The 27,187-nt window shown below is 39.7% G+C and overlaps 1 protein-coding gene and 1 long non-coding RNA gene across 4 annotated transcripts in view; one reads left to right on the forward strand and one right to left on the reverse strand.

Moving 5' to 3' along the window:
- Positions 1–17,962, reverse strand: part of LOC118228319 (transmembrane protein 263-A-like) — a 68,841-nt gene extending 50,879 nt beyond the window's left edge. The window contains exons 1-2 of the mRNA XM_035419764.1: positions 17,773–17,962; positions 16,348–16,450 (exon numbers count right to left, since the gene is read on the reverse strand). Of these exons, the coding sequence (XP_035275655.1) occupies positions 16,348–16,450; positions 17,773–17,778 (109 nt within the window). The 5' untranslated portion in view covers positions 17,779–17,962. The remainder of the gene's footprint in view (positions 1–16,347; positions 16,451–17,772) is intronic.
- LOC118228320 lies at positions 5,797–26,644 on the forward strand. 3 transcript variants are annotated; one of them, XR_004765452.1, is made up of 4 exons: positions 21,193–21,324; positions 25,000–25,103; positions 26,183–26,341; positions 26,492–26,644. It is a non-coding gene; the product is annotated as an uncharacterized LOC118228320 (long non-coding RNA). The 3 variants fall into 3 exon arrangements; XR_004765451.1 differs by lacking the exon at positions 21,193–21,324 and adding an exon at positions 5,797–5,920 and having other exon boundaries at positions 26,183–26,644; XR_004765450.1 differs by having other exon boundaries at positions 26,183–26,644.
- The last annotated feature ends 543 nt before the right edge of the window (positions 26,645–27,187 follow it).

Below are 27,187 nucleotides of genomic sequence, written 5' to 3' on the forward strand. Positions count from 1 at the left end.
AAAGGCAGCAGTTGACTGATCACAGTGATGGTATCAGGTGAACGTTGCTTTGTTCCTTTCCGTAAAATAGCGAGCAGGTAATGAAATCTAGTGGAAACGCTGTGGGGAAACCAGTAGAGCGTATGTAGTGGTGGGGAACACACATCCAAAAAACATTAAGAAGGTGCAGGGTATAATAGCATAGTGCAGAGCAAAAGAGGGCACACACACTGTTAATAAAGCTCGCTAATTTGTTTTGTTATTTGCACGTTTCGCCCCAGCCAGATCTTTGTCAGGTATGTCATTAGAAATGCTCTTAACGCTGAAATCCAATAAACATGGCAAATGCTCATTCAAATTTAACGATTTTGCTTATACTGCAGCCAAAATGCCACACACGTTATGCAGTTCTGCCTGATAATCCTGTTGTACTACCAGAACTCTTCCAATGTTATTACGTTGCACTTCTTAATCCTCATTCACATTTGCAAATGTACGTGAAAGCTTTTATGTAACAGGGAGAGAAAAGAGTGTACGTCTGTGCGCATACAAGTGCATGTGTCTGCCTGTGCATACATTAGTGTACGTGTGTGTGGGGGGGGGGGGCAGCTGGGTAGCTCAAACAGTAAAAGAGCTGCTTGCAACTCATGAGTGAGAACCACAGTCTCAGCCGGCTGTCAGTCACTCTCTCATACTTTACACACACACACACACACACACTCACTTTTTATTTATTTATTTGGGATCTTCTATCCCACCCGAATTTGGAATGTCCAATTCGCGAGCTATGTACAAGCATGCTCATATACAGCTCCTGCTGCCGGCCTGCACTGTCAATCTCTAAACCTGCATAACCCGATGACAGACACACCCCTCTATTATCCTGACTAGCCTCGCTCCCTTTGCAACAGGATTGTCCCTGCAAAGTGCACATCTCTTTATTAGATAGAGGCATCTGCAAAATAATAGAAAATGTTTTTAAAAATGTGCAAAATGAATAAAAACTTTATCTTTTAGTATTGAGTATTAAATATTAATATCCCATAATCTTCCATAACCTATCTGCAAAACAATGCACAAAATAACTAATTTTGACATTCAGTAAAATGGATGAAATTCTGGCAAAACAACTAAATTTGTTTCTGAAGGACATGGCCACGTTGTTGAATGATAAATTTCCTGCATAATCATTTCTAATAGGCAATTCTTGGCCTGTGTTCAAAACGTTTAAAAGGGTTAGCTTTTACCATAACTTTTAAACATGAATTTCATATGCGATCAAGTATATTTTAATAAATTAGGTATATGACCACTTTCTGGATGTTATCCTGAATGACACGCATTTTCTCGCCACTTTCTGCCAGAGTGCAAGCAGGTGTAATTATCAAAACATTGGGAAAGAATTACTGGCATTGACTCAGCTGTTAGTGACCTTCAGGCGGCCTCTTTGTGATGCAATTCATTGTCACATGACTGCCATCATAATATGACATAAATGGCCAGGGAATTTAATGATGATGAATGACATTTGATGTAACCCATGTTCATGGGGACAAGTTGCTTTAATTTTTGATATCTACGACAAAACATATCTTGATCATTCTTTTATATGCTGTCAAGCACATTTCTTAAATTATGCCAGGCGTGTTCATTTCTTTTTTTCATGATGATTTTGTAAATTTTAAAATGATTTTTCTTGTTTGATTTTTAGTGTGAACACAGTTACTGACATTTTAGCACTTCAACACTGTAAAATTAACGGAACAGATAATGGTTTAACAAAAACAATTACACTATTTAATAAAGCAAATGGGCTTAACTGAATCAAAGTAACGTTTATCACAGGAATCATAAGTGGATAAAATTCATTGCATGCGGACACAAATTCACATGGCATGTCATTGACCCACATACAGTGCTAGGCTAATGTGATAAATTGATATACACACGCTGCATTTAAACATATTCTGAATGGACGGACAATGCATGAAGGTATTAAAACAGCGAGTCAGACTTCAGTGTTAGCTTTATGCGTGATGTTATTGAAAAGATGTAGAAGAGAGCACATTAAAAAAGAACCTACCAAGGAAGGCTACTTCCTAACCTGCAAAACAGCCAGCCATTTAATTAAAAATAAGACAAAAGATCATTAACAATGAAGGCTTAGAAATCACATATGATCCAACTCCATCCATTGTTTTCCATGTTTCTAAACAAGCATCACCAAAAATAAAATTTTTTCCCAATTTATGATATACCAGTAATATATCCACCTGACTATGCCAATGACTAGCAGGTGGTATTTTTATCATCACAAGCTCCTTATATGAATCATCTTAACGACGTGCAAACAATAAAACGAGATATCCTCAAAGCTAATGTCAGAAATGTAAGTAATGATAGAAACTGTAGAAATCTTCCCATCTCATACCTTTTTAATACATTTTGAATGATTATTTCATGTGTTGAATACAACTCTGTCCATTCTCTGTCATAACAAAGAAACAGACAAAAAAGACTTCAAAGAAATGTGTCAGCAGTATGCCTTAAAGCCAATTTACAGATGAGTGTGACACGCAAGGTACTGTATATTCAATTATTCAGGAGTTCAGTACCCAGTGAACAAACACAGAGACAAACTCAGTGATGTCCTTTCAAACAAGAGCCCGTGTCTTGGGCCCCCTATCACAACAAAAGTTCTACCTGCGGGTGTGGCTCTATGTTTCATTTTATCTCAGAAAACATTCATCGCGCTCTCACCAAAATAAAAGCACAAATCCTAACAACAGCAAACACTAAAGTCGAAGTAATTAACAAGAAACCTTCAAGGTTTTCATACCCTGCTTCTGCTTCGGGTCAAAAAAAGAGATAAAATACAGAATGCCCTGGATAATGGAAAGGATTAACTTCCTTAATACCCAGACTATTTAATATATTGGTGACGTGCCTGCAATGCCTGATATAAAGCCTTGTGTACCAGGACTGTGAGCAGGTGCAGAGCAGTGTGAATGCTAAATTAATGTAATAGCACACTATCAAAAAAGAAAATGGCAGCCTTGTGTGACAGTCTTTATGGGCACTCACTGCAGCAGCCTTTTTGCGTGCAGTGGACTGCAATACGAAATGACATTAGAGGTCTTAGGCCCCAGAACACTGCAGGCTCCTAATGTAAGGCCTTTTCAGTTCATCAGGACAGGAAACAGTGACCCGGCCTGCTGAACTGCACATTACGGTTAGAGTTGGGAATAATACAGTCGGAAAATCGAGACCCACAGGGCTCTCCCCAATGCACAGAGTGGTATCTGCAGCAGAGCATGATGGGGGGAAAGCACTCCCGTTCGCTGCTCGCCATCACAGCAACTGTGGAAATAAGTATTCTCAGACTGTTGTGGAAAAGTAGGGCATTTGAGGAAGCTCAACGCAAGGATCCTATAAGCTAACGTCTCTCATCCATCCCCCCCCCCCCTCCCTCCACCCCCTTCGCTCTCCCTTGCGCCCCTGAGGAATGCTTCACGAAGGTTAGCCCTGTCAAGATAAGTTCATATGTACCGGCTTGTTGTAAGCGTATTTTTCACAGCCATTTGCATGCTGGCTTCCATTAACTCATGGTTTGACTCCAGGGACCAGAGCGGCCAAATGGTCCATGATTGCCGCATCAATCCAGAAAAACACCAGGCCAGAGGAGGGACGCAAATGGGACATGGGACATGATCTAAAGCGCCATTTTGTCTTTATCAATGTCAGGGGTGTAGTGGATCTTCAAATCCACGGTTCGGGCTAAAACCATGGTTCTCCTCGTTTCTCCTTTTCTATTGCTGTTAAAAAAAAGGAAAGAAAAAAAGGCAATAGCTACTTCTTTCTTTACTAATGTGTTTTTTTAAATCAATTATAAGTTAGAACATAAAGAACATTTACTGACCTTATTCAAGATCATTAAAATAACCGCTTCACTTATATCTTGCATTATTCCATGAAAAACAGTAATTAATCATTAAAAACTAAGAAAAAAATATGCTTCAAGTAAGTTTGAACTTCTTTCGCAGAAAAAAGAGAATGTCCGTTCTCAGCTGAGAGGGTAGCTCTCCGTTATGAAACAGTGTCCCCTGCTGTGGACATTTTTTGATTAGCCATCTTAAAGAAATGAAACCAGTGCTGCTGCTGAGCTTCATTTGTCACAAGATGACATCTAACGCAAAGTTGGCTCTAGCCCTCCTCCTTCCACACCGCGTCCCTCTCTCTCACTGGAGGTGAAGGGCATTGGGACAAACCCTGGCTGCCTGGCTGTGACTATTTCCTGGACAACTGTGGCTGGCACTAAATCTAGTAGCGAAGTTGCCAAGCTGGCAACACTGAATGAACCGCTGGTTCCTGTTTGCTAACTTCTATTTAGCTAATAAAATTTGCTAAATAAATTTGAAGGAGATACTCTGAGCATATACATTCAAAGTGACTATAAAGGGGCAGAAAATAGCTAAACTAACCATGAATTATCATAGAGGGATGTATCCACTACACATACACCACATATCTATTCAAAGTAATGTCAATGACTATAATTACACACATTTCATGTCAGACATCAAATCTGTATTGTAAAAAACCTGTTGGTTTGTATGGAGCATGGTTGGGACCGCCCCGACACAACTTCCCCCTCAACTCTTCCCAAAGCGTACCACCCACTAGTAAACAAACACACGTGGCTATTGTGGCTCCATCTGTATATCAAGGGCATCCTGGGATGGGAGTGTTATCAGGCAAATACGGCTGTATATGTATGAGCCACAGAAGCCTCAATCGGCTCAACTGAGAACTGCGCTAGCAACCAGTTTCAGCAATTTGTCCAAGCTAAGAAGACTGTGGTTATTATTCTGAAAGCTGTCCTGTTTTGTGAAATAGTTACTGCACATGTTTGCACTGAAAGTGCCAGTGTAGCCACAGCTCTTCAAAAAGCAAACATTTCTTCTGAATTACACCATTTTTAATAAAATGACATCATGACTCATTCTCTACATTTGTGCATCCAGGGAGGGCACATACAACGGGTAAATTTGGCATGCTAGCAATGCAAATGGAGGCTAGATAATGAAATAAAATAACGATAATGAAATGAAAACTATATCTCTATAGCTCACATCAGGAGTTTTAAAGCTTTATATAGAACACTACACAAATAGGTGAGGATTGGCCAGATTGAGCATTTATGCAAAGGGGTTGAAGAACCAAAAGTGCAATTGCTCTTATTTTCAGAACCTGGTTCTTAGCCTTAAAGTGATTATCAAATAAAAAGACATTTCACACTTCATTTTACTATATTAGTGAGCAATGATGACTACCCATTTTAGTGCTCATGCACACCAGTTGAGTATAAATGATACGCTCCACCAGAAGTGGGTTTTCTTTCTAAGCTGCTTTTTTAAAAACCTATTTTAAGCATTGTTTGGCCCGTATTAAACAATGTATTACAGAATGCATTGTAAAATCAAACAATATCTAAATATGCCTCGCACACTGGGCACTGATATAGCAGTGGTTATGTCCTTCAAACAAAGCATGGCCGCAACGCAAAAAATGGACTACAGAAATAAGTGACAGTGATGACCTTTAGTGGTTTACAACCCTCTGTGGGGGGAGGGGGATATGTGGTGCTGTGACCCCATAGGTTATGTAAATTGAGACTCCTGCCGTGAGTCCCTGTGGAAGACACTCTGATTGGTCTTCACTCTGGCACAGCGAGGCTCCCCGCCGCAGTTGGACTGCAGTGCCTCTGCAGCTAGTTCCATTAAACTGCTGGTCCTGTCAGGAGGCTCCCATCACACAGTGCCTCGGTCACTGAGTCTTAGAGAAGGAGGGGGGGGGGGGCAGACTGACAATCAGTTCAACCAGGATCCCTTCTTACTCATACGAGGATCACCCTGTCAGGAGCGTCAAAGAAAAGTCTCAGGTAGGCTCACCCAGTGCACGGTTGTCTGAACATCTCACCTGATTGGCATTACGGCGGTGATGATGACGATTAACGGCGCTAACGACTTCGCCGCCCACCACTGTGATTAATTCTAGTCCTGACAAAAGCAAATAAAATCCAAAATCTAGCAGCGTTTCACTGTCGAGTGACTTGGCATCCGTCATGTACATCCAAAATTCATTGCGGTGGTGCAGTGGGGGGGTGGGGGGGGGGGGAGGAGTGGGGAGGGGGGCATCTGAGCAGACAGCGTGGCACACGCACGTCTCCAGCGAGGGCCGAGCGCTGACAGTCCATTCGTCACAGTTACACACAACATCAGACTGCCCCCCCCCCCCGGCCCCCCGAAACGGACTGTATCTGTCAGAATGATGGAGCAGGCCCAGCGTCACCAGCAAACTTGACAGGTGGGGGGAAAAGTCAATACAATCTAATTTCTGATATTAATAACTTGTAACGGCACATGTTCTTCACAGTACCCTTCAGAACAACTTTGGAAAGTCACAGAGGCCAGTTACAGGCCATTTGGTTGCTGTTGTCATGGCAAAAAACATGTAGTTCTCAGAATAACACCCAGGTGATGTCGTGGTCCTCAGAATACAGTTTGCCAGTGCTGTGAGAAGGTTATGCTCTTGCCGACTTTCTAGAGTAGCTGCTAGCTGGTGCCCTTCACTGTCAGCTGTTTTGTGTGTTCCCATAAGGTTGTAAAATAACTGTGCAAGTCTGCAAAATAAGGTCAATGTTGTCTCCTTATCAAGCACAGAGTTTTGAAGCAGTCAAAGTTAGTGGAACTTCACATCTACTGAACGACGACTGGCAAGTCTGACTAGTAAACAAAATTGGTATGGTAAATAGTCGGCACATTTGAAGTCTGCCCTGCTGGTTCAAGAGCTGATAAGCTTTCGGTCTCAGGCACGTTTAATTCAGGTTTGATGGAAATGAGAATCTTAGTTTCTCCATGAAAAACAGAATTATCAAAACAAGACTTGGCCTGAAAAGGTTCTGCTTAACTCAAGAATGGATAAAAGGTAAAAGATGAAAGAAAATCTCCAACATACCAAGTCAATGATGAAAAAAAGCCAAAATTAATGTTCAGGTTTGTTCTTTTGTTTTGCATGCTTGTAAAGACACATAAATATTGTTAGTTCAAGAGTGTTTCTCAGAGAATACACTTCCTATGCAAGCTATTAGAGCACTATAATTAATAGATAATCATGCTTATAAAACCCCACTTAATTCAAGGTTACATAACATACTGAAACACAATTATTCATACAGTAACAGAAGGCATTCTGATAATAGGCATTCTGATAATATATAAACCATAAAACCAGTGATATGTCTACATTCTTATACACACTGCACTTAAGAGCCAAAAATGTTGTAGACTGTGGCGGTATTAAATACCGTAAAATAAAAAACATTGTCAATTGCTACGGTGCATATTTGCTTTTCAAATTCAAGCATTAAAAATAAGGATTAGACTGGGGGATTCTATAAGTGGAAGGTAATGTCTGGGCACAGAACTCAGCATCCTACAGAGCGTTTTCTATTTTAATAACCTACGGTCCAGGGAAAGCAGATTTGCACTGGTTCTTATACCTTTAATCCTCTTTACAACCAAGTAAATGAGGAGTAACCAAAGCAGAAAATCATTTATACTCAGTAGACTTCCAACAAAGGCTTACATTTGGCTCTGGGGCCTCCACTGTACTGCCTTCAGAAGGGATGGAGAACATAAAAGCATCCATTTGACTTCAGAGCTGTCAAATGTACCACATAGTAGATATCACCATAACAACTGATACAAACAGAAACTTTTCCAGGATATAAACTAGGGGAGTTTCATGACACCATTATTTTTATTATTTATTTTTTGAGAGGTGCGTGACTATCGACGAGTACAAACGGCATCCTGTTGATATGAATAATATTTTTTAGCCGTGAGGAAGATGAGGGCTATGGATGCGCGACGACGCGACCGCGTGCGTTTCCTCCTCTGAAATGTTCTTTCCAGCCGAGGCTTCGAAATGTAGCCTCCTGGCTCTGCAATCCTCAGAGGGCACGTTGCTGACATCAATCACAATCAATTATTCAGCACTTCCTTCTCCCTCGCAATACTGCGGAACATAACTCTCCAGGCCAAACTGAATTCAGCAGAGAATCTGTTTGGTACGCTGCTGCCCGCACCCTCCTCTCAACTCCAGAAGACCGCATCCTTTACCAGCGCACACACAGTACAGACCGTTTTTCTTTTCCAGCTTAACTGCTACGCGTGCTGATCTGAAACAGCCTGGGCCCGGGCTGGGAATACTCCCACGTAAAGGAAGGATCTCTCCGGAATCTACAGCCCAGGAGGCGGACCCAACCCCAGAGGCCAGCGACCCTGAGCCGTAACCGAACGCCCACTGCCCTGCGTTGATCGCAGGACCTCCCACCTGCTGCGGTTATTCTCCTTCAGAAATTGGCGCAGGTGACCCTTCAACCTCAAAAAGCTACGTTAGCTGCAAGCCTAGCAACCACACACAGCGTTTGCCAATAAAACTGTGTAGGGGGAAGGGTTAAGTATTGTTCTGTTGGGCAAAACGGTCCCTGATCACAGAAATAACAGCCTGGCTAAGACCTCCAGACAGGTGGAGGATTTTACAGCAGAAGGAATCGTGGAGGATGGCTTCTGCTGTCAACATCTGACAGACCTGCTAAGGTCAGCGATGACCTCTCCCTGCCCCCGCAAGCAAGGATCGCCCTACATCCAGGAAGAGCCACAGAGCGCCGAAGGATCGCCCGCCCACATCAAACTGAGCTCCTCCACGGCACATCGCAGTTTATCATTACAGGCCCACAAAATCCACTGTTATGGCTGTGTCCCGAGAGTGGCCACTCAGGGCACTGAGGAGAGACAATGATGGAGGTTTTTAGAGCTTTTCAGAGGTTACAGCACCTGAATTACACTAGGAATCGCAGTCGACTGAAGTTGCCATCCAATCAATAACTAAAACCAAACAGCAGGGACTGCAAGACTCATCTGTGGCACGGTGAACTCAGCCGAACACCCCGACGCGCTGCCACGGCAAACCCAAAGCCCAACGAGTTCAGGCCTCAAACCTTGAAAATACCGCCTCAATTTAGTGACAGCAAATGTGAGAAGCATTTCACTCTATTTTGTCAACTATTCTATTTGATTAAAGTGAATTTAAATCAACGTTATTTCAAAGCACTTTTCAAACAAGTTTGCACAAAGTGTTTCCCAGAGAGAACAGACATTGAAATTGAAAAGAACCAACAAACAAAATACAGACAAATTAAAATCCAGAGGAAAATAACAAGCACAAATAAAATTAAAAAAACTTAAAAGTAGAGGTTGTCTGTGTTCCCCTAATATAACCATTAAAGTTAAAAGTTTTTATTTAAAGACATACTGTTCCTTTTTCTACACACTGTTTTCTTATTCTGTTTTTATTTTGACAAGGAATTCAGTAATCTGGGGGTCCACACAGAAAAACATAAATCATCCATTGTCCTCAATCAAGCTTCTGTGACACAGTAGAGACCCTAAAATTCTTATCTAAGCCGACTGGTTGGGTCATTAGGTGATAACAATGTATGTACTTGGGAGGCCACATGGGGTTTATCGTGAATTTGGTTACCATGGCGTGCACCCAAGACTCCTGGATATACAATAAAATCCAGCAATCCCTGAGTCTGCCAAGGACCACAAAAAGTCTGTACTACAGATTATATGGCAAATGAGAGATCTGTGTAAGGCCTGCCAAGTAAATTCTGACAAATTCATGAAGACCAATGGTGTTATTGCTTAAGAACTTATAAATCTAACCAAAAATCCAATGCTCTGAAGCTCAACTTTATAAAGTCATCCCTTCAGGCTATATTGAGGTATACACTGATTGCGGGACTGAAAAACAGAACGGGCTTGTTTATTTACACCGTCCAAAATACGGCATTGAAAGCCTCCCAGAAATTTCTACAATCTTCTGACTGAGACAGCAGCTTTCATTTTCATATCGCTGGTATGTGTTCTAAATGTATCGACAGATCTATCTATATTATTTATATCCATTTATATTACTTTGGTATTTCACTGAAGTGAGATTACAAGGCATCATTTCAGAGAGAGTGGATAAACAAAACAAACATCATTTAAGGTCAGAAGTCTGTGACATCAAACAAAGAGAGGCATGTTTAAACAACATTAGTCGGATGCCCTTCATAACAGCCATAATTTTGCAGGGTGTGTGTTTGCACATTAATAAGGCAAACAGTAATGATTTCACACTCTTACAGGACATATGGGAGGAGAGAGCGTGTGCACTGACGACTTGTTTATCATCACGAGATCGCACCAGACATAACGACACTGGCTGGTGGCTGACTGAACACAAAGAGCTGTAAAATTATGCTCCAACCACCTCCTACCCTGCAGTTTGCCAATAAACACCTCTCATGTACCTTTGCGTGATTTTCCTCATTATGCAAATGATTTGGGTGCAGTTTATCACATGATTACAATGAGCGAATATTCAGAGCACAAAGAAAAAAAAATGTCTTCCATTTGTAACAACAATCTCAAAAAGCTAAGTTGTACATTGTAGGTTATGTCTACACTGCAAAAAAATGGAGAGTTCTAATGCTGAATATTGCAGGCCTCTTTTGTAATAATGTAAAGCAATAGAGTGGACTAAAATGAAAACATGAATCAGAAATCAGTGATAGAAAATCAACACAAGGAAAATGATGACACAAACATGTCGGGTGATATTGGCAAAAATATATTTTGATTAATCATTGCAAAACTATATTTAAAATGAGATAATGTTCCACAGGAGCTCGCTTTGCGAGCGTGCAATGAAGCATGTACAAAACTAACATCAGTCAGACTGCTACAATCATCATTATATGATTTCAATATGTAAGTGTAGACAAATTACTTTGCTTAGGTATCTAGCTAGATAGCAGTACATGTCCCCTGTAGCCAAAATAAAAGTAAGAATAAAAAAAGCCAATGCAGAAATACTACAGCACCAAGAGCTTCAAACTGTAACAGTAAAAAAAACTAATCATGGGGCTCTCCGGGTTTTCTGAATGTATTATGCACTGCAGAAATTGCACAATTATAATCAAACGAGACCCCATTCCTGCACACTTAAAGAGCCAGACAAATCTGAAATAAACATTTTAGCAGTATTTTACATGATCATAGTCCATTTGTTATGTTTTGAAAAAAATCCATTGAACACTGCATGTCTCTAGGACATGCTTTACATGCATGCACTATATGATTAAAGGTATCTGGACACTTCTTGGTCTAGGACTGTTTTCCATGGTTTGGGCTAGGCCCCTTAGTTCCAGTGAAGGCCAATCTTAATGCTACAGCATACAATTACATTCTAGACGATATCGTGCTTCCCCAACAGTCTGCCAACTTCAAGCCAGGCCTAATCGCCCAATTGGTTCCCGACCTCACTAATGCTCTTCTGGCTGAATGGAAGCAAATCCCTGCAGCAATGCCCCAACGTCTATAATAAAGCCTTCCCAGAAGAGTGGCGGTTGTTATAGCAACAAAGGGTGGACCAACTCCATATTAATGCTTAAAATTCCGGATGAGAAGTTAGATGTCAGGTGTCCACATACTTTCAGCAATGTGGTGTATCTTTATATGCATTTATGTACTGTACAGTATCATTCTAAAGCAGCGCCAGCTGAAAGTAGTCTCGTTTGCCCTAGTTTGACATCTTCTCAAGAATATTATAGAGAAGAATATAATATATAAGGGTGTAATTTAGTGACAAAGTAAACATGCAACCATTTTGTCCTGCAGATCATAAAAACTATTAACATAAATGATAGACATCAGAGCTGAAGTATGGAGGTGACATTGCTTTGATAATGATCGCTTGTCTTGGAAATGGAATTCACACAGCCAACTACTGTTAGCTCATTTACTGTAAGTCAAATGCAGTATTTGTGTATCAGGTATCTGAGCCTCCCTGAGAGCAAAGATAATTAATTACAGTGAGATTTACGGATTCACATTTATCACTTGATCACATTTATGTACGATTAAACGAACCGTGATGCTGTGGAGTGGCAGAAGGTTGCTCTGAATCACCCTTCACTTTCCTTTCTCTCTGCCATTAATAACACATAAGCTAGTTCATTCTGATTTTTTATTGAAATTGTCCCCATGCAACTCTTCCCTTTATTGTTCATTATTAAAATAGGTCTAAAAAACTAAAATACACACTGAATATATCACATCTCCATCACTGCTATAGGAACTTAAAAAATAAAACTGAAGATGTCAGACTATAACATGAATACAATATTAAGGCTTCCAGATATTTTTTTTTTGTCTCTGCATACATTTTTAAAGGTTTTAGTACCACCTACTGGCTGTGACTAAATGTGAACTAAAACATGGTATTACTACAATCAAACGAAGAGAGGCCTGGTTTTGTGTGGGCTTTCTTATGTTCCAGTCTAGCTGGGCCCTCAGTTCTCCTGACAAATTCTGTATTTAGAACACAGCATCAATTAAATTGAATAAAACTGTGAATTTTAAAAAATCCACTCATCCTCTCTGGATTTTAATTCTCCCACTGCAGTGTCAACATAAAACGAATCATTGCTTTTTTACTGCCTTCTACACATACGTCTGAGAGTGAGACCAAAATTAATGTTAAATGTATAAAAACTTAAAACAGTTGAAGTTTTAGTAGCCTAAGGCAGAGTGAGAAGAGGTCATAAAACAGAAGGTTTGAACATTCCCGTTTATTTAATCATATTTTTACTGAACATCTTTTCCCCCACATTTACGCTTCTCATCATTTTTGAATGGTCAGTCCCAGTAGTAGGCTAAGTCAACCGCACTGACATGGCATTGGAGGACTGCACCCCTTGTGCAACTGGTGGAGGCAGATTGCAGGCACTCAATGGACCAGGGTAGTCAGGCGAGGAGTACCCTGCCAAATGAAACCTCTGCAGGACTCCCGGCCACTTGGCAGTCTGGTCTGCCATTTGGTCAGGATTTTGATTCCAGTTCCCCAGGCGCACCCACTGCGCCAAAGACAGGTACTTCAGCTGGTCTCACCACCTGAGATCCTGATCATACCCTAATTTTAGGCACAGGCTAGAGGCATTTACTGCAATACAGCAGTTATCTTTTATGCCTCTCTTACAATTCTGACCATGAGCTCAAGAAAGGACTTCTGTCAATGGACGTCAAATATCAATACCACGTGCTGTGTTCAATCTAAAAGCACATGACACACAATGCGTCTGTTTACACACCAGGTTTTAGACCAACTGTGTGACTGTAGACTGTCCTCCAGAGGATCTTTATATATTTTACTGCAATTTCAACTATGATGCAGAAGAAAGGAGCACAGGAATGACATTAGCTAGGTACCGAGCACACTGACCATTCTGGAACAAAAGACTGATCTTTAGTGGGCCAATGAAGCTCTGCTCAGGAGACAAATATAAAAACTTAGGTACCAATTGTTTCTCCCGCTTTAATTCCCTTCCCACCATGTGTAAGAGAGAGAGAGAGAAAGACAGAGAGGTAGGTAAAGATGGGTGTATAAAAACACTTTAGGCTAAGTGATTCACAGTTTTCATTAAATGAGAAAACTACAGATTGGTTCTTAAGTATAAAAAATAATGTAAAGGGAAATTTCACTTTGGCATAACTCAAGTAATTTTGTGGTGCTCACTAACCACGGAGGATAATAGGTTGATAAAAAAATAGTACTAACGTCAAACGGTCACAAGTTATTTTGAATATCTAATGTATTTTCAAGGCTTTATTGCCCTATAAAAGAACAAGATCCAGAAAACGATTCTTAAAAATAATTTCTGACCTCATGACGCTAGTATTTTCTTTTATCGACCCATTATCCTTCATAGTTAGTTTGTGTTTTAAAATGATTCATTTTGGTGTGGTCGCAAAAAGGAATGGGAACAAACAGGAACTGGGAAAACCAGGAGGAACGGCGCTGCCATTAACTGTCAACAGGAACAGCTCATGTTGCTCATATTCCCACTATGCAAATACAATCTCCACAAAATGACAAGTGTCATACCAAAATGAAATATCCCTTTAAATTAACAGTGATGACATACACTACATGGCCAAAGGTATGTAGACACCCAATCTGATTAGTGGATTCGGCAACGTCAGCCACACCCATTGCTAACAGGTTCATAAAATCAAGAATGCAGCCACGCAATCTCCATAAACAAACATTGGCAGTAGAACGGCTCGTACTGAAGAGCTGAAGAGCAGTGACATTCAACGTGGCACTGTCATAGGATGCCACCTTTCCAAAAAGTCAGTTCATCAAATGTCAGCCTTGCTAGAGCTGCCCCAGTCAACTGTGCAACTGCTGTTACTGTGAATTGAAAACGTCTAGGGACAACAACAGCTAAGCCGTGAAGCGGTAGGCCCACCAGCTCGCAGAACAGGACCACCAAGTGCAGAAGCACGTAAAAATAGTCTGTTCTCGGTTGCAACATTCACTACCTGAATAGTGGCAATTATGAAGTTTGGTGGAGGATGAATAATGATCTCAGTCTGTTCTTCATGGTTCGGGCTAGGCCCCTTAGTTTCAGTGAGGGGAAATCTTAATGCCACAGCAAATAACGAAATTCTAGACTATTGTGTGGTTCCAACTTTGTGGCAACAGTTTGCGAAAGACCCTTTCTTGCTTCAGCATGACAATGCCCCTGTGCACAAAGCGAGTTCAATAAAGAAACTGATTTGCCGAATTTGGTGTGGAAAAACTTGACTGGCCTCCACAGAGCCCTGAGCTCAACCCGATCGAAAACCTTTGGGATGAGTTGGAACGCCGACTGCAAGCCAGGCCTTATTGCCCCACATCATTGCCTAACCTCATTAATGCTCTTGTCGCTGAATGCAAGTGAATCCTCAAAGCCATGTTCCAAAATCTAGACAAAATGCCTACCCAGAAGAGTGGAGGCTGTTACAGCAGCAAAGGGGGGACCAATGCCATATTAGTGTCCAGGATTTTGGAATGAGATGTTCAACAAGAACATGTGGGTGTGATGTTTGGGTGTCCGCATACTTTTGGCCATGTAGTGTATTTTGAATGGGTAAAACTACAGGAGAAATGGCAATAAACAAGCATTTATCCCTATTTGTGAAATCAAATCCCAACTATCAGGAAGTGCCACATGCAGCTCAGTAAGTCTAAATGGTCATGTCCATGGTCACAATGTGGTGAAAACACATAAACATGGAAGCCAATGCAGTCAATCCAGATCATCCCAGAGGTGCTCTGTTGATTGAATATGGTGGCCAGTCCATCATATGCATATAATTATGGGCCAGATACATGTGCCAGACAAATACTGTGCTTATTCACATGAGGTTTGTGTTTATATTCTGACCAAAATGAGGTGTAAATTGTGGAGTGAGGAAATATTTATAGTGCTGTGTCAACAAGGATTCAGAATACATTACTTCCATCCATACTGTACAGTAGCCATCACTATCAGACTTCCAAACCAGTCCACTGATTTCACATAACAGAAAGAACGTAAAGTGCACTGCCAGTCCTAGATTAATCACTGAAAATAACACTGTGCCACTTTGATTTTGGCAGGTTTTTTTAGGAATACCTCTATGCCAAGGCACAATATGTTAACCAAAGCTGTTTTTTCTCCATCAACCCAACATGTGTATTATAGGCTCTGATGCCTTTGCTGCCTTGTCTTACTGCATTGTAAGTCATCTGGCCCCAAAAAGGAATTCTGCAGCACTATGAAAGATGTCAATAATGAACACATCTAGTGGGCTAAGCTGGAGAGATAGGCTGCCTTTGTCATTGTCAGTGACTTCATGAGTTCATCCCACCTTTATATATTTCGAATGCAAAAACATATTGTCAGAGATACTCCAAAGTGTCAGAAAACCAGGGACACTGACATTCCTGCATGAAAATACATTTTCATTTTGGCAGTAATGACCTCTTTTCAGTCTTAACTAGTGAGATTTTTGTTTCTCCAGTCAGCAGTGCAGAAAAGCATGACAACCCCTATGATGAAATCCATGTCTCAAAACCAGTCTTTCCAAGCCACACTTTGTATATCACTTTGAAAAGAGCATCTGATAAATGCCAAAATGCAAATCCAATCAAGTTTTTAATATGCGATGTATTAAAAATACAACTCAACATATCTCTATGTAAGTTACATATTTATACATAGCCTAGATCTTTGTGAAGAACCATATATATTTCACCACAGGTTTTCACGGTTTACTCAGTAAATTTTGGTCTTCTCCTCACCTTTGTGAGAAGGCAGTTATTAACAGTGTTTATCCCATGAATCCACTCTTCTTCTGAGAAGAGAATGAGGCACAGCCTTACCTTCCGGTGGCTCCTCACGCAGATATGGTGGCAGCTCTTCGGTATCGGTGACGTCAGGTGATGAACTGGCTTCCCCCACCTCTTCAGTTTCTGAGCTGGGTCCCTTAAGAAATACGTATGCAGGTAAATTTATGCAGGACGCACAGAGCTACCTATACACTTTAGAAGAGTATCTCATCATATATTACTCGAGATTAAGATTATGGATGGATACAGCTGGATATTAACAGAAGCAATTAAGATGAAGTACTTTGATTAAGTACAACAATAGTGCCCTACTTGGTATATACCTGCAATTTCCTGGTTTAAAGTAGTTTGTTCCCCATAACACCACCCCTCTGATTAACCCCTAATGTCTCAGTAATGATGACCAAAGAATGATGCACAAACAGTGTCATTACTGATCATTTTACCACTATTATGATACGGATATAATCTGCAGGATGAAATAACAGGTCTAGTTTTAATATGTCTGCATAATGATATGTATGCATTAAATTGCAACAGAAATGGCTAAGCATGGTGATAATGTCGTAATTATTATAACCTATGCCAAATGGTGGTTCTGACAGGAAAATGAGGGGGGAAAAAACCTTTATGCCTAAAATAAGAGTCAGTGAAATAGGTGCAATATACTGCGTTATATTATTGTAAATTACATTTAAGTGCGCTCATTTAAATGAAAGAAAAAAGAGTACCTAGTAATAGGCCACTCAAATAACTCCCGTCAGATAACCCAAGACATAAATGCATAATACTAGGCTAGCTATATTACAGCTGACGTTACAAACACAGAAAGTGAGTGACTGATATGGTAAAGCTTAATTTCAGTTTAGCTATCAATTGAATGCCGTAGCAACTCAATAGTGGTAGTTTTACTAGTCATGCGCGTCATTATACTGGTTTTAGGTAATGTTAGCTATTATTTGTAGTACTAGGCTACTAACCCTTTTTAGATCTATCTTATAGAAGCATTGTTCGGTTATTTAGTTAAATGATATGAAGCCAGCAAGCTACGATAGAGATGCCACGCCATGATAATATCCCAAGGTACATATGCATCAGTATCAGCTGAGGTAATCAGCAGATAATAAACCAAAGCAACAAGGGCCCATATTAGGCTGCTTACTGTAGCTGCCCGTGTCCAAACCACTGTCTAACGTAATAATACTAACATCCTGCAGCAGTAACAGCTTGGCGTTATGTTCTAAGCCCCTGGTGAGAGCAGGGGTATTTCTCGTTAAACAAAATAATGCCAAAATTTTATTCAGAGTAGCCTTCACTGTAGTTATTTTAACAAACGCATTTTCCAAACATAGATCAATACCATTTTGAATATTATTATTACGACAGTATCGCTGCCAGAAATTGCAACAGCCTAAGATTCCAACGGAAACAAACCGAGCTAGCTACCCACCAACTCACCTTCATTGCTGTAGAAATGAGTTACAGCTGCACTCTAATATTATTCGTTTGGCAAAGGCGAAAATTTCGAAAGCGCTGTCTCAATAATCACTAACACAACAATCTGGCTGATTAATTCTGTTTTGCGACTTTGCAACAGGAATATCTAGGAAGCTGTCAGAGATATTTTCCTGACTTAATGAAACAGGAAGTGACGTTTTGAATGTTTACAGTTTTCTGTGCGTAAGCATTTAAAATCGACAGAGGGCAGTAGTAAGCTATTACTCTCGGAAATAAGTTGGAAGTATGCATGACGATAAACATTGAACTTCACCGCAATTAATGTAATTCGGTTCTTAATTATCAACATTACGCTTAACATGAACATCCAAATTTGTTTGATATGTAGGCCTATTTGTTATTCTTTTGTAGAGCATAGTTGTTAGGATCTGTCATGAATGGTAGAAGATTTGAAAGCTTATTTTAGCATTACATTTCACCTGTGTGCCAGTGACTGTCCCCTTCCGGAGTAAGATATTTGTCCAAGATAACTGTATAAGGTACTTAAGTTAAGTGAATCTGGCGACTACATTAATGCTTAAATAAATAAGCAGTCTTCTAAATTATGAGATAAACTTTGTATTTCTGAGTCTGTGTGGGTGAGTAGGTAGCCTACTAAAATAGTCAACTAAGATTGTAGTCTGAAGATTTGATTATATCATTTGTATTTATGACTTTACCAAAGGTCTGTGTGTTCTGTTTGTGCAATTCGTGTTTTTTTTTTGCTTGCCTGAAAGGGCCCGAACATTTTGGTTTTGTGTCTGTCTTTCAACCAGGCATGCTGAAATCGTGACAGTAGCAAATGAAAACACAATTTCTTTGCAGATGTCCACTACTGAACATCAGATTTGTTAATGGCATGGACTTGGAGTGTTGCTCAAAGTCCAGTAAATAGCCTATGCAATTTTTGATGAATAGTGTTTTTATCAAATAGATGCTCTGGTGTTTACATTAAGTGTCAGAATGGTGACATTGGCATGAAATCAGTGCCTGATTTTTCTTTGTGACTGCTTTGTTATACTGTAGCCCATCAGTTCTGTAGTACTAATGCGTTCTGTTACTCTCAGAGTAAGATGACTTTACTGATGTAGAGTTGTGGAAAAGAACAGGCAATTATATATTACCTACGCCTCAATTTAGGTGCTATAAATTGTTTCATTTTCTGAAATATATTCAAGGGTGCACTGGCAGAGGTTGAGCAGGTGGAGGTACTGTACATAATGCATTCTGAATTTCTGTCATGAACTTTGATTAATAATAATAATAATAACAAACAAAATAAAACAAACAAAAAGATGGTCCTTGTTAGTGTAACAGTAAGGATGTGAGGACACTGAGGTGAATACTGACTGTCATGGATTCATGGTACTGTCTTTGATCAGGCTCTTTGGGCACCTAAGGTACAAGGATGAATATGGTGAAGAGAATAAGGAAAGCACATAGAAGGACTTTAGATTTGTCTTGAGGATGAGTATTAGAGATACATGGCTTGCCCAGAGGGACAGGGAGAAAAGCCACAAAGGTCAATTTACTGATCCCCATTAAAGCTAGAGCCAAAGACATGGATTGATACTCCTTGGTAATGCTTGGCAGAGTTACCTCTCTTTTTTTAGCAGTCATCTCCTCATATGGCATAAATAAGACAGGGAACAATGTGGTATAGCAGCTAAGGAGCAGGAGAGTTTCCCAAGAGGTGCACAATCCTCAACCCTTTTATCTCTCCTCAGTTGCTTCATTTAATATTGAGGTATAGAAATAAAAAATGTGTTGTATGCATTATATAATATTGCTTTAAATACATCCCAAAATGGTGGCCATTTAGGGATTTTTTGAACCAACAATTATCACCTATGGTTCCTTTTTATAGGTTTCAAGTTCAGTGGCCTGAGGGGTTTGGAAAAACCATTCCTCTCCAATGAAGGATTTAAGGTGTATAATTAAGATATACTGTACGCCAGAATATAAATAGCAGATCTTGTAGCCTATGGGACTATAATTGGTCTTGCTGGGAAATAAATGTCAGTATAGGTTTATGATGAAGCTCGAGTCCAGCTACTGTGGAGCACCTTGTTGATTGACCTTTTATAATACCTTCTCCTGGGGATTAAATAAAGCGCAGCTAAATAATAACTCTAATCACCTGGAGAGTGGTCCCAAAACACTGAGGCATTTCATAATAAACAAAGAATATCCAAAAGGCCCTTGTTTGCCTTTTGAGCATCTCTCAAAGGTTTCAACATGAAAACTGCAGACTCAAAAATTAATTTGCTTAAAGGAGTGTGTGCTCAGGATTGCAGGCACAATCCTTCAAAATAATCTCCACTGTAAAGATGAGAATGAAATTGGAAATTGTGAGTGAGTTTAGTAGAGAATTTGCCATCAGCATATCCATTGCTTGATTTTCAAGGGTGTGAATAAACTGTGAAGAAAACATCAAGATATCATTGAAACTGTCTTAGAGTTGGGTGGGGCAGTCTAGGAGTGTACATGATTAATCATACAAGCATTGGTCATGAGTCTGTTGTGGAGTACAACATCAAATCATATCAATTTTCCACCCTATACACATGCACAGTTGTGCCTTAGTTATTGTCTCAGAAACACAAAAAACATAACAATTACTGTCGCAACTGATAAGTCACTTCATAAAAAAATGAATGATTTGTGATCTAGGCTAAATATTTAGTTTAAAAATATACCATTCCCATTGCTTTTACAATATGTAATCTGAACACAATATTGCAATATTCTTCTCTCTGTAGCAGGGTGCACTGCTGTTATGGTATTGAAGAGTATAACTGCAGTGCACCCTGGATAAAAGCACCGCATAGCCTGAGAAAAATACACAATTACCGATGTAAGAAGTTATTATATAAAATAATAATAATAATCTCGCCTCATTCTTGTCAAAATCCGAAAACATACAGTATTTTCTATATAAACAGATGCTGCATGATTGAAATGCCTGCGAGGGATTTTCTTTTGGTTCGTTGTCTCGAGGCAACTTCAGCACCAAGGAGAGCGCTTTCCCGTGGATATGGGGTATGTCAACCAAAACGCAGGGGAGGAAATTGACGTTGCCGATCTGGAGGAAATGCACAAAGTTTCAGATACACTGTCCCAATGGTGTCTTATTTTTTACACGAATTCAAAAAAAAAAGGTTTTTTTGGAATTGACGTAACTGGGGAAACTTCTGATTAAACATAAATACTGTATCTTTTGTGATTTTGAAGAGAATGGGGTGAGATTGTTAATGTTTATATAATAGCTGCTTACACCGGCAATTATGTATTTTTTTATGTCCAACACTTACATTGTAATCCTACACTTATCGGCTACGACAATACCATTGACATTTTGTTAGAGCAGTCTTGAGTGTCGTTTCCCGAGGACAGCTTGAGCGTAAACAAAAGGGGTAATTTACGGTGTAATCATAAGGACCGCAATGGATTTACAGACAAAAACTAACTGCGTGCAATCGTTGAAGTAAGCACTTCCGGCTTCATCTGAAGGTATTCATAAGTGTTTTCACTTTTTAATTTTAAATAGTAACCAGGGGTACAATATATAATGTCATTGTGGCTTTTGTCAAGCGTGACCACACAAACATTCCAGCAGAATCTAGTAGCCTACTTCTAACAAATGCTACGCATGAACTGTAAATTATCCTTCTCTACAATACTAGTCTATTACACTTTGTATCATCGATGATGATTTATTAATTTATGAATGTTGTACGTTGCTTTGGATAATTATGGTATCTAATCACATGTCCCAATTAAAGACACTGACGAGACAACCAGAATGCATATTAAACCTGAGCAAAAGATTAATTGATATGCTTCACCTGTTTTTACCAAAAATATGCTTCTCTTGTCTGCTAACTGTATGCTCTTGCCTGCCCATAAACATTAAACTAATCCACTCACTCATCAAAGAGGTGCAGTGTACTAAATAGAATTCTGACAAGTGAAAAATGCTAGTTTATCCTCAAATAGGTAGTGGAAGAGTTCAAGAGTTCCCTCGTTATTTCAGGCCAGTGACCTCAATTATGCATGCCTGTTAGCCGTTCAAGCAATGAGAATGTAAATATATGCCAGTGCCACTGAATTCTTCTCTACCTAAGGTTTAAAAAAACCCAAAAACAAACCACAATTACCCTAAGGTGCAGCTGAATGTCCAATGGGGAGATTATTATGATTGTGGTACTGGAGCATTTGGGATGATGTAATCAGTAGGAAAAAGATGAAAAGTGCTTCACAACTTATCTATGAAAAAAAAACAGCCGTAGCTCATTTTAGTGAATCCCTGAGGAAGGGTCATCTCTTGGACAATATAATTTGTAGTGGTCTGCTGATAAATAGAATGCATGCATAGGCTTTGGGTTTACTTAGTTCTTCTTTTGGTAATGAGCAGGGCTTAGACTTTTCTGACCTTCATAAACCAGTTTACTACTTATAATTTGTAAGAGATAGGCCTCTTTATGAGCACAAACCCTGTCCTGTAGTACGGTGTGGACATTAAAATAAAGACTGGCTTACTGGTGATGATCAGAGGAGTGCATGTGCTGCACTGCTCCTTGCAAAACTGCAGGCGACAAAGCAGAGACTCAAAAAATTGTGAGGTAGTGAGAAGGTGGCATTGAAATCCTTGTCTTATGACAATTCTATTCAGATTCAGAATCAAAAAAACAGAAAAGTGATGGAAACCTATGGATGCAATGGTCTAGTGATACCAATACAACTGTACATTCGCAAATTTAAAGACAAACCATAATGTTAACTATATAGTATAGTGGTAGTAACTGGTCACATACAGACAGCAGTGCCTGCAAAATAAACAGGTGCAACTAACTGAACATGCGAACACAAGAACACAAACAAGTCATTTTATATTCATTCCTCCCTTTAGATATTCTTTTCCTTTAGATATTCTCTTCAACTTAGTGAGTGACTGCACCCACCTGCAGTTGATTGAGGTTCTTATGGCACCACAGAGGTGAAAGACAGCTCAAAGCAGCTCAGAGTTGATTGTCTTAAGTGTTTTCTTTTGAGTGTTTTTCATGTTTTTTGTGTCTAAGTGTCTTTAAGTTACTTTTTAAAGTTTTGTAATGACTATGAGGAACACACAGCAGTCTTGAAGTTTTTTTCTCTCCCTTTTAGTCATTGTGGCACTTCTTCAACATGACGCTGTTTGTGACTACGATAATGGCAAGATTGTGTATACAAGGCAGTAGATGATTAGCCTGAGGAAGTAACAGGGACAAAGAATGAATTTCAGGAGTGTAGTTTTATGCGCTTCATGGAAATGTGGCTTCATAATGTCATCCTTGATGATAATGTTTCAGTGAATGGACTTCTGATTGTACATGCTGATAGACATCATCAGCAGTTCGGCAAGATGAAAGGCGGTGCGCTTGCTGTGCTTGTGAACATTAAGTAGTGCAACTCAGGACATGTCATGGTAAAAGAGCAGATTTGTACTCTGAAGATTGAGCCGATTGCGCATCTCTCTCATGAGTTCTCTCATGTTGCTATCGTAGTTGTTTACATTCTGCCTTTAGCTAACGAGGAAGCAGCCGGTGGTGCCATTCACTCAGTTATTACGAGATCTCAAACACCACACCCAAACACATTAATTGTAGTATGCAATATTGTATGCAGATATTTCGACCATGTTTCTCTTGCCTTAACCCTTCCAAATTTTTATGAGTTTGTGGACTGTAAAAAGGACAGTGAGAAGATGGTCACCAGAGGCTAGAGACATTAAAAGTTTTGATATCACTGACTGGGAGGAGCTTTGTAAACCTTATGGGGAGGATACAAATGCTGTGACTGAAAGCATCACAGACTACATCCATTTCTGTGTGGATAGCATTTTACCTACCCAGACTGTGCGCTGCTTTCCCAACGATGGACCCTGGGTCAACAGCATTTTTAAGGGTATGCTTAATAGGAAGAAGAGCACCTTCAGGGAGGGGGACAAAGAGGAGACGAGGAAGGTGGAGAAAGTGAGAGTGAGGATAAATTGTAGTGGAAATATTCCAGGAATCCAGACAGAAAGAATGATGTAAAACACAAGGCCAGCATAGGTTATGAATGATTTTTTCTTATGCTATACCAGGGGGTCCGAAGACTTTGCATGCAGAAGCCTGCCTGCTGGTCTGTGGGATTCTCTCTTATGGTCAGTGAGTGTTGAGTTTGTTCAGTGGTCAGTACAAAGTTTGTGTAAGTTCAGTATGATGATCAATAGTCATGTGTTTGGACTTCAGTCTTCTTGATTTAGCTAACAGTAAGCTTACATCTGGGGGCTGTTGTTTGTTGGTAGTTTCACCCTTTGGCCATCCTTGATGTATAATTGGCTCTTTTTGATAGGCGATCCTTCTGATGCCTTCTGCTCAAGGGGGAAGTTGTCACCTCACGTCTCCCTGCTTACTATGTAGAACCCCTCCCCTTGGCCACTTGGGGCTGAATCTGACTGAGAGCCAGTTAAGGTGGGAGCTGTGTAGACTACAACAGAACAAAGCAGATGGACCTGACGGCATCAGCCCGAGGGTGTTGAAGACCTGAACAGTGCTGAGCAGCTGTGTGGGGTTCTGCACTACATCATCAATATGAGTCTTAGCCTAAGTTGGCCTTTTCATACCTTTTCATTACTGCTACATAACCATGTGATACTAATTCAGATAAGTAATGTTTCGGCAACCACTTAGAAGGCCAAACTTTCTGGAGGTGTGGATGACATTACAACCTAACTTTGGTGAAAATTTGTTTCATTTTGAAATGCAGGTTTTTTCGCAGATCAACTTTGAATAAAATAATCACGCATAAACCTGTTGCCGTTCATTTTGGGGTCACCATAGTACATATGTAAATGCAAGTCAGATACATGGAGTCATGCTAATTAGCCAAACCTTCCTTAGCCCATATCTCCCAGAATAATTGCTCATATATATCCATTAAGGTTACATTTGCACTTGTTGTATGCATCCTCTACATAAATTATTCTGAAACTGTTTTTTTCTCTTTATTTATTTCTGCATTTTATCTTACGTATCATGGATCTGTGCCTAACAGGAACAATGTGTGGTGTCTTGTCATGCTGCTATCACAATAAGAATTTACCTCTGGGATGAATAAAGTTCTTATCTACTTATCTATCTAATCTTATCTTTTTTTCTTTAAAAGGGACTCTGTGCCTTCTTGGTGATATCACCTTTTTGTATGCCTCGAGGTAACACTGTTTTTCACTACTGTACATCACTCCGGATAAGAGCACCTGTTCAGTGAAGGTAATGTATTGCAATGTATATTTCTATCAATATGGTAGGAGAAATGTAAACGGCTTCTTATGTTTATTCATGAAAACAAGGAAATTCACATAGGACAATCTAAGACAACATAAATGTACTGTAAAAATAATCCATTTATAAACATGCAAATTCTTAACTACTTTTCCATTCCTTGTCACAACTTACTCGCAGACTGCTCACTTTTATGTTTCATCATTGTCATGCGGAGGTCATCTGCCTTTCTCCAAACTCTTTTTAAAAGATCTTCCATAAAATAAAGCAGGCCTCAGATACTGATGCAATCAAAAGCAACTCCCTCACACCTGACCAAGTGTGTGACTGAATGTTTGAACTCCTTGACAAAAATAAAGATTGTAGGTCAATAGAGATCAAAGCAATCTCCTTACCTTTGTTTTTAAACCGTTTTTATTTTCTACCTATTTCATTAAGCACAGTAGTGAAGGCTTCAAAACACCCCAACTAACCGTCATATTGTGCTTACAAGAAACCCCACATCCAGGCTTACATTCAAAGTTTTCAAACACATTTATGACTGTCTACATTTTCAAAAGTAAAGTTAAGTAGCAGCATTTCTCCATTTTTAAACAAATGTAAACATAGTAAGCTGTATTGTTTAGCTTTAATGCCCATGTGGTTAAATAATAATGTATATAATATAGATTCTCAACTGAGGGAATACAGCACATATGCAAGCTTATTGAACTCTGTGTGTCCATATCTACTTCCATTAATTATGGGACAATAGCCCCAGAAAGAGTCCCAGAATTCTTGAGTTTATGAATAAACTTTGGTGTGATTGCTTCAGGCAATATTTTAAATATCTGCATCAAGTTTAAGGTTTAGGAGCGCAAGAATGTGACCAGTGATGACCAGCTAGAAGTGATGAAAACACAGCTTAAATCATATTAAACCAGTTTAGAATCCCAGCTGGCCTTAGCTGGAATTTTCAGCAGGGACAGCAGCTTGACAGTGTGGGTATCATATACCAAATACATGGTGTCCACGTTAGATAAAGTTATCCAGATAAATATTTCTTGAAATGTTTTGTGTTATGTCAGGACAGATTTCCTTTGAAGAGTTCCTGGAGGATGCCCAGAAGGATGCCTGGGTGCTGCAGCAGTTCCTGAAGCTAGAGGTGAATCCTGCTGGCTGGGTAATGGCAAAACAATGAGAAGAAAAAGCTGCAGTGAATGCAAAAACTGTGCCATGACTCCAAGGTACCGAGGACTTTCAGAAAAATAACTGCTCAATGAAATGTGAGAAAAATTGTTTGAGGGTATCGGGAATACCAAGTAAATAACTCTAAAGCTCTGGGGGACTGAACGGAGAGTATATTTTGATGCAGCTCACGTTTGACCTTTCTGCAGCTCAGCAATGAACTTTTGCCTCTCTCCATGGAGAACCAACATATCTGTGAGGCATTCCTTCCACAAGCCATTTGCCTCAGGGATTAGAATTTGTTCCAGCCCCAAGTTGTGAAAGTTCAAACACAGCCACTGATGTTGTATTTCCCACCCATATTTGCATCCAGTCAAAATAAATACTTTTGATGCTTCTAAATAAAATGAATTTTCTTCAGGCAGTGACATTTTTGCAAAAAAGAAATTGTTTTGTTGACTGTAGATTATTTGAGTTAAATTTAAACAATATTCAAGTAAAGCAGTGTCATAGTATTATTAATATCTAGTGAAATCCTGGAAGAATTAGTTACAGCATCCTGTCATACTTGCATTTTGCCTGTAGTGTGTTTCAAGTGAAGCATAGATTCATATAAACATTGACATCACCTCTCTTGCACTCCTAAGACATTAATGACACAACCCATCATATAAACACTGAACTTTAGGCTTGTGTAAATTCTAACTAAAGGCTTCTTTATGCCATTCCCCTTTTTTCTCTCAATCTGGAATATGCAATCTTATTCATCATTGCTCATTGCAGCAACCGCTGCTAGAGATTCAGGAGAACACAGACAAGCATGGACTCTCCTCTGAAGCACATTATGTCTACCGAAATTATTTATCGGTACCGTAGTCTAGCTTGGACAGACTCGCATGGACTTG

Source organism: Anguilla anguilla, chromosome 5 (assembly GCF_013347855.1).
Source record: "Anguilla anguilla isolate fAngAng1 chromosome 5, fAngAng1.pri, whole genome shotgun sequence".
Classification (NCBI taxonomy): domain Eukaryota; kingdom Metazoa; phylum Chordata; class Actinopteri; order Anguilliformes; family Anguillidae; genus Anguilla; species Anguilla anguilla.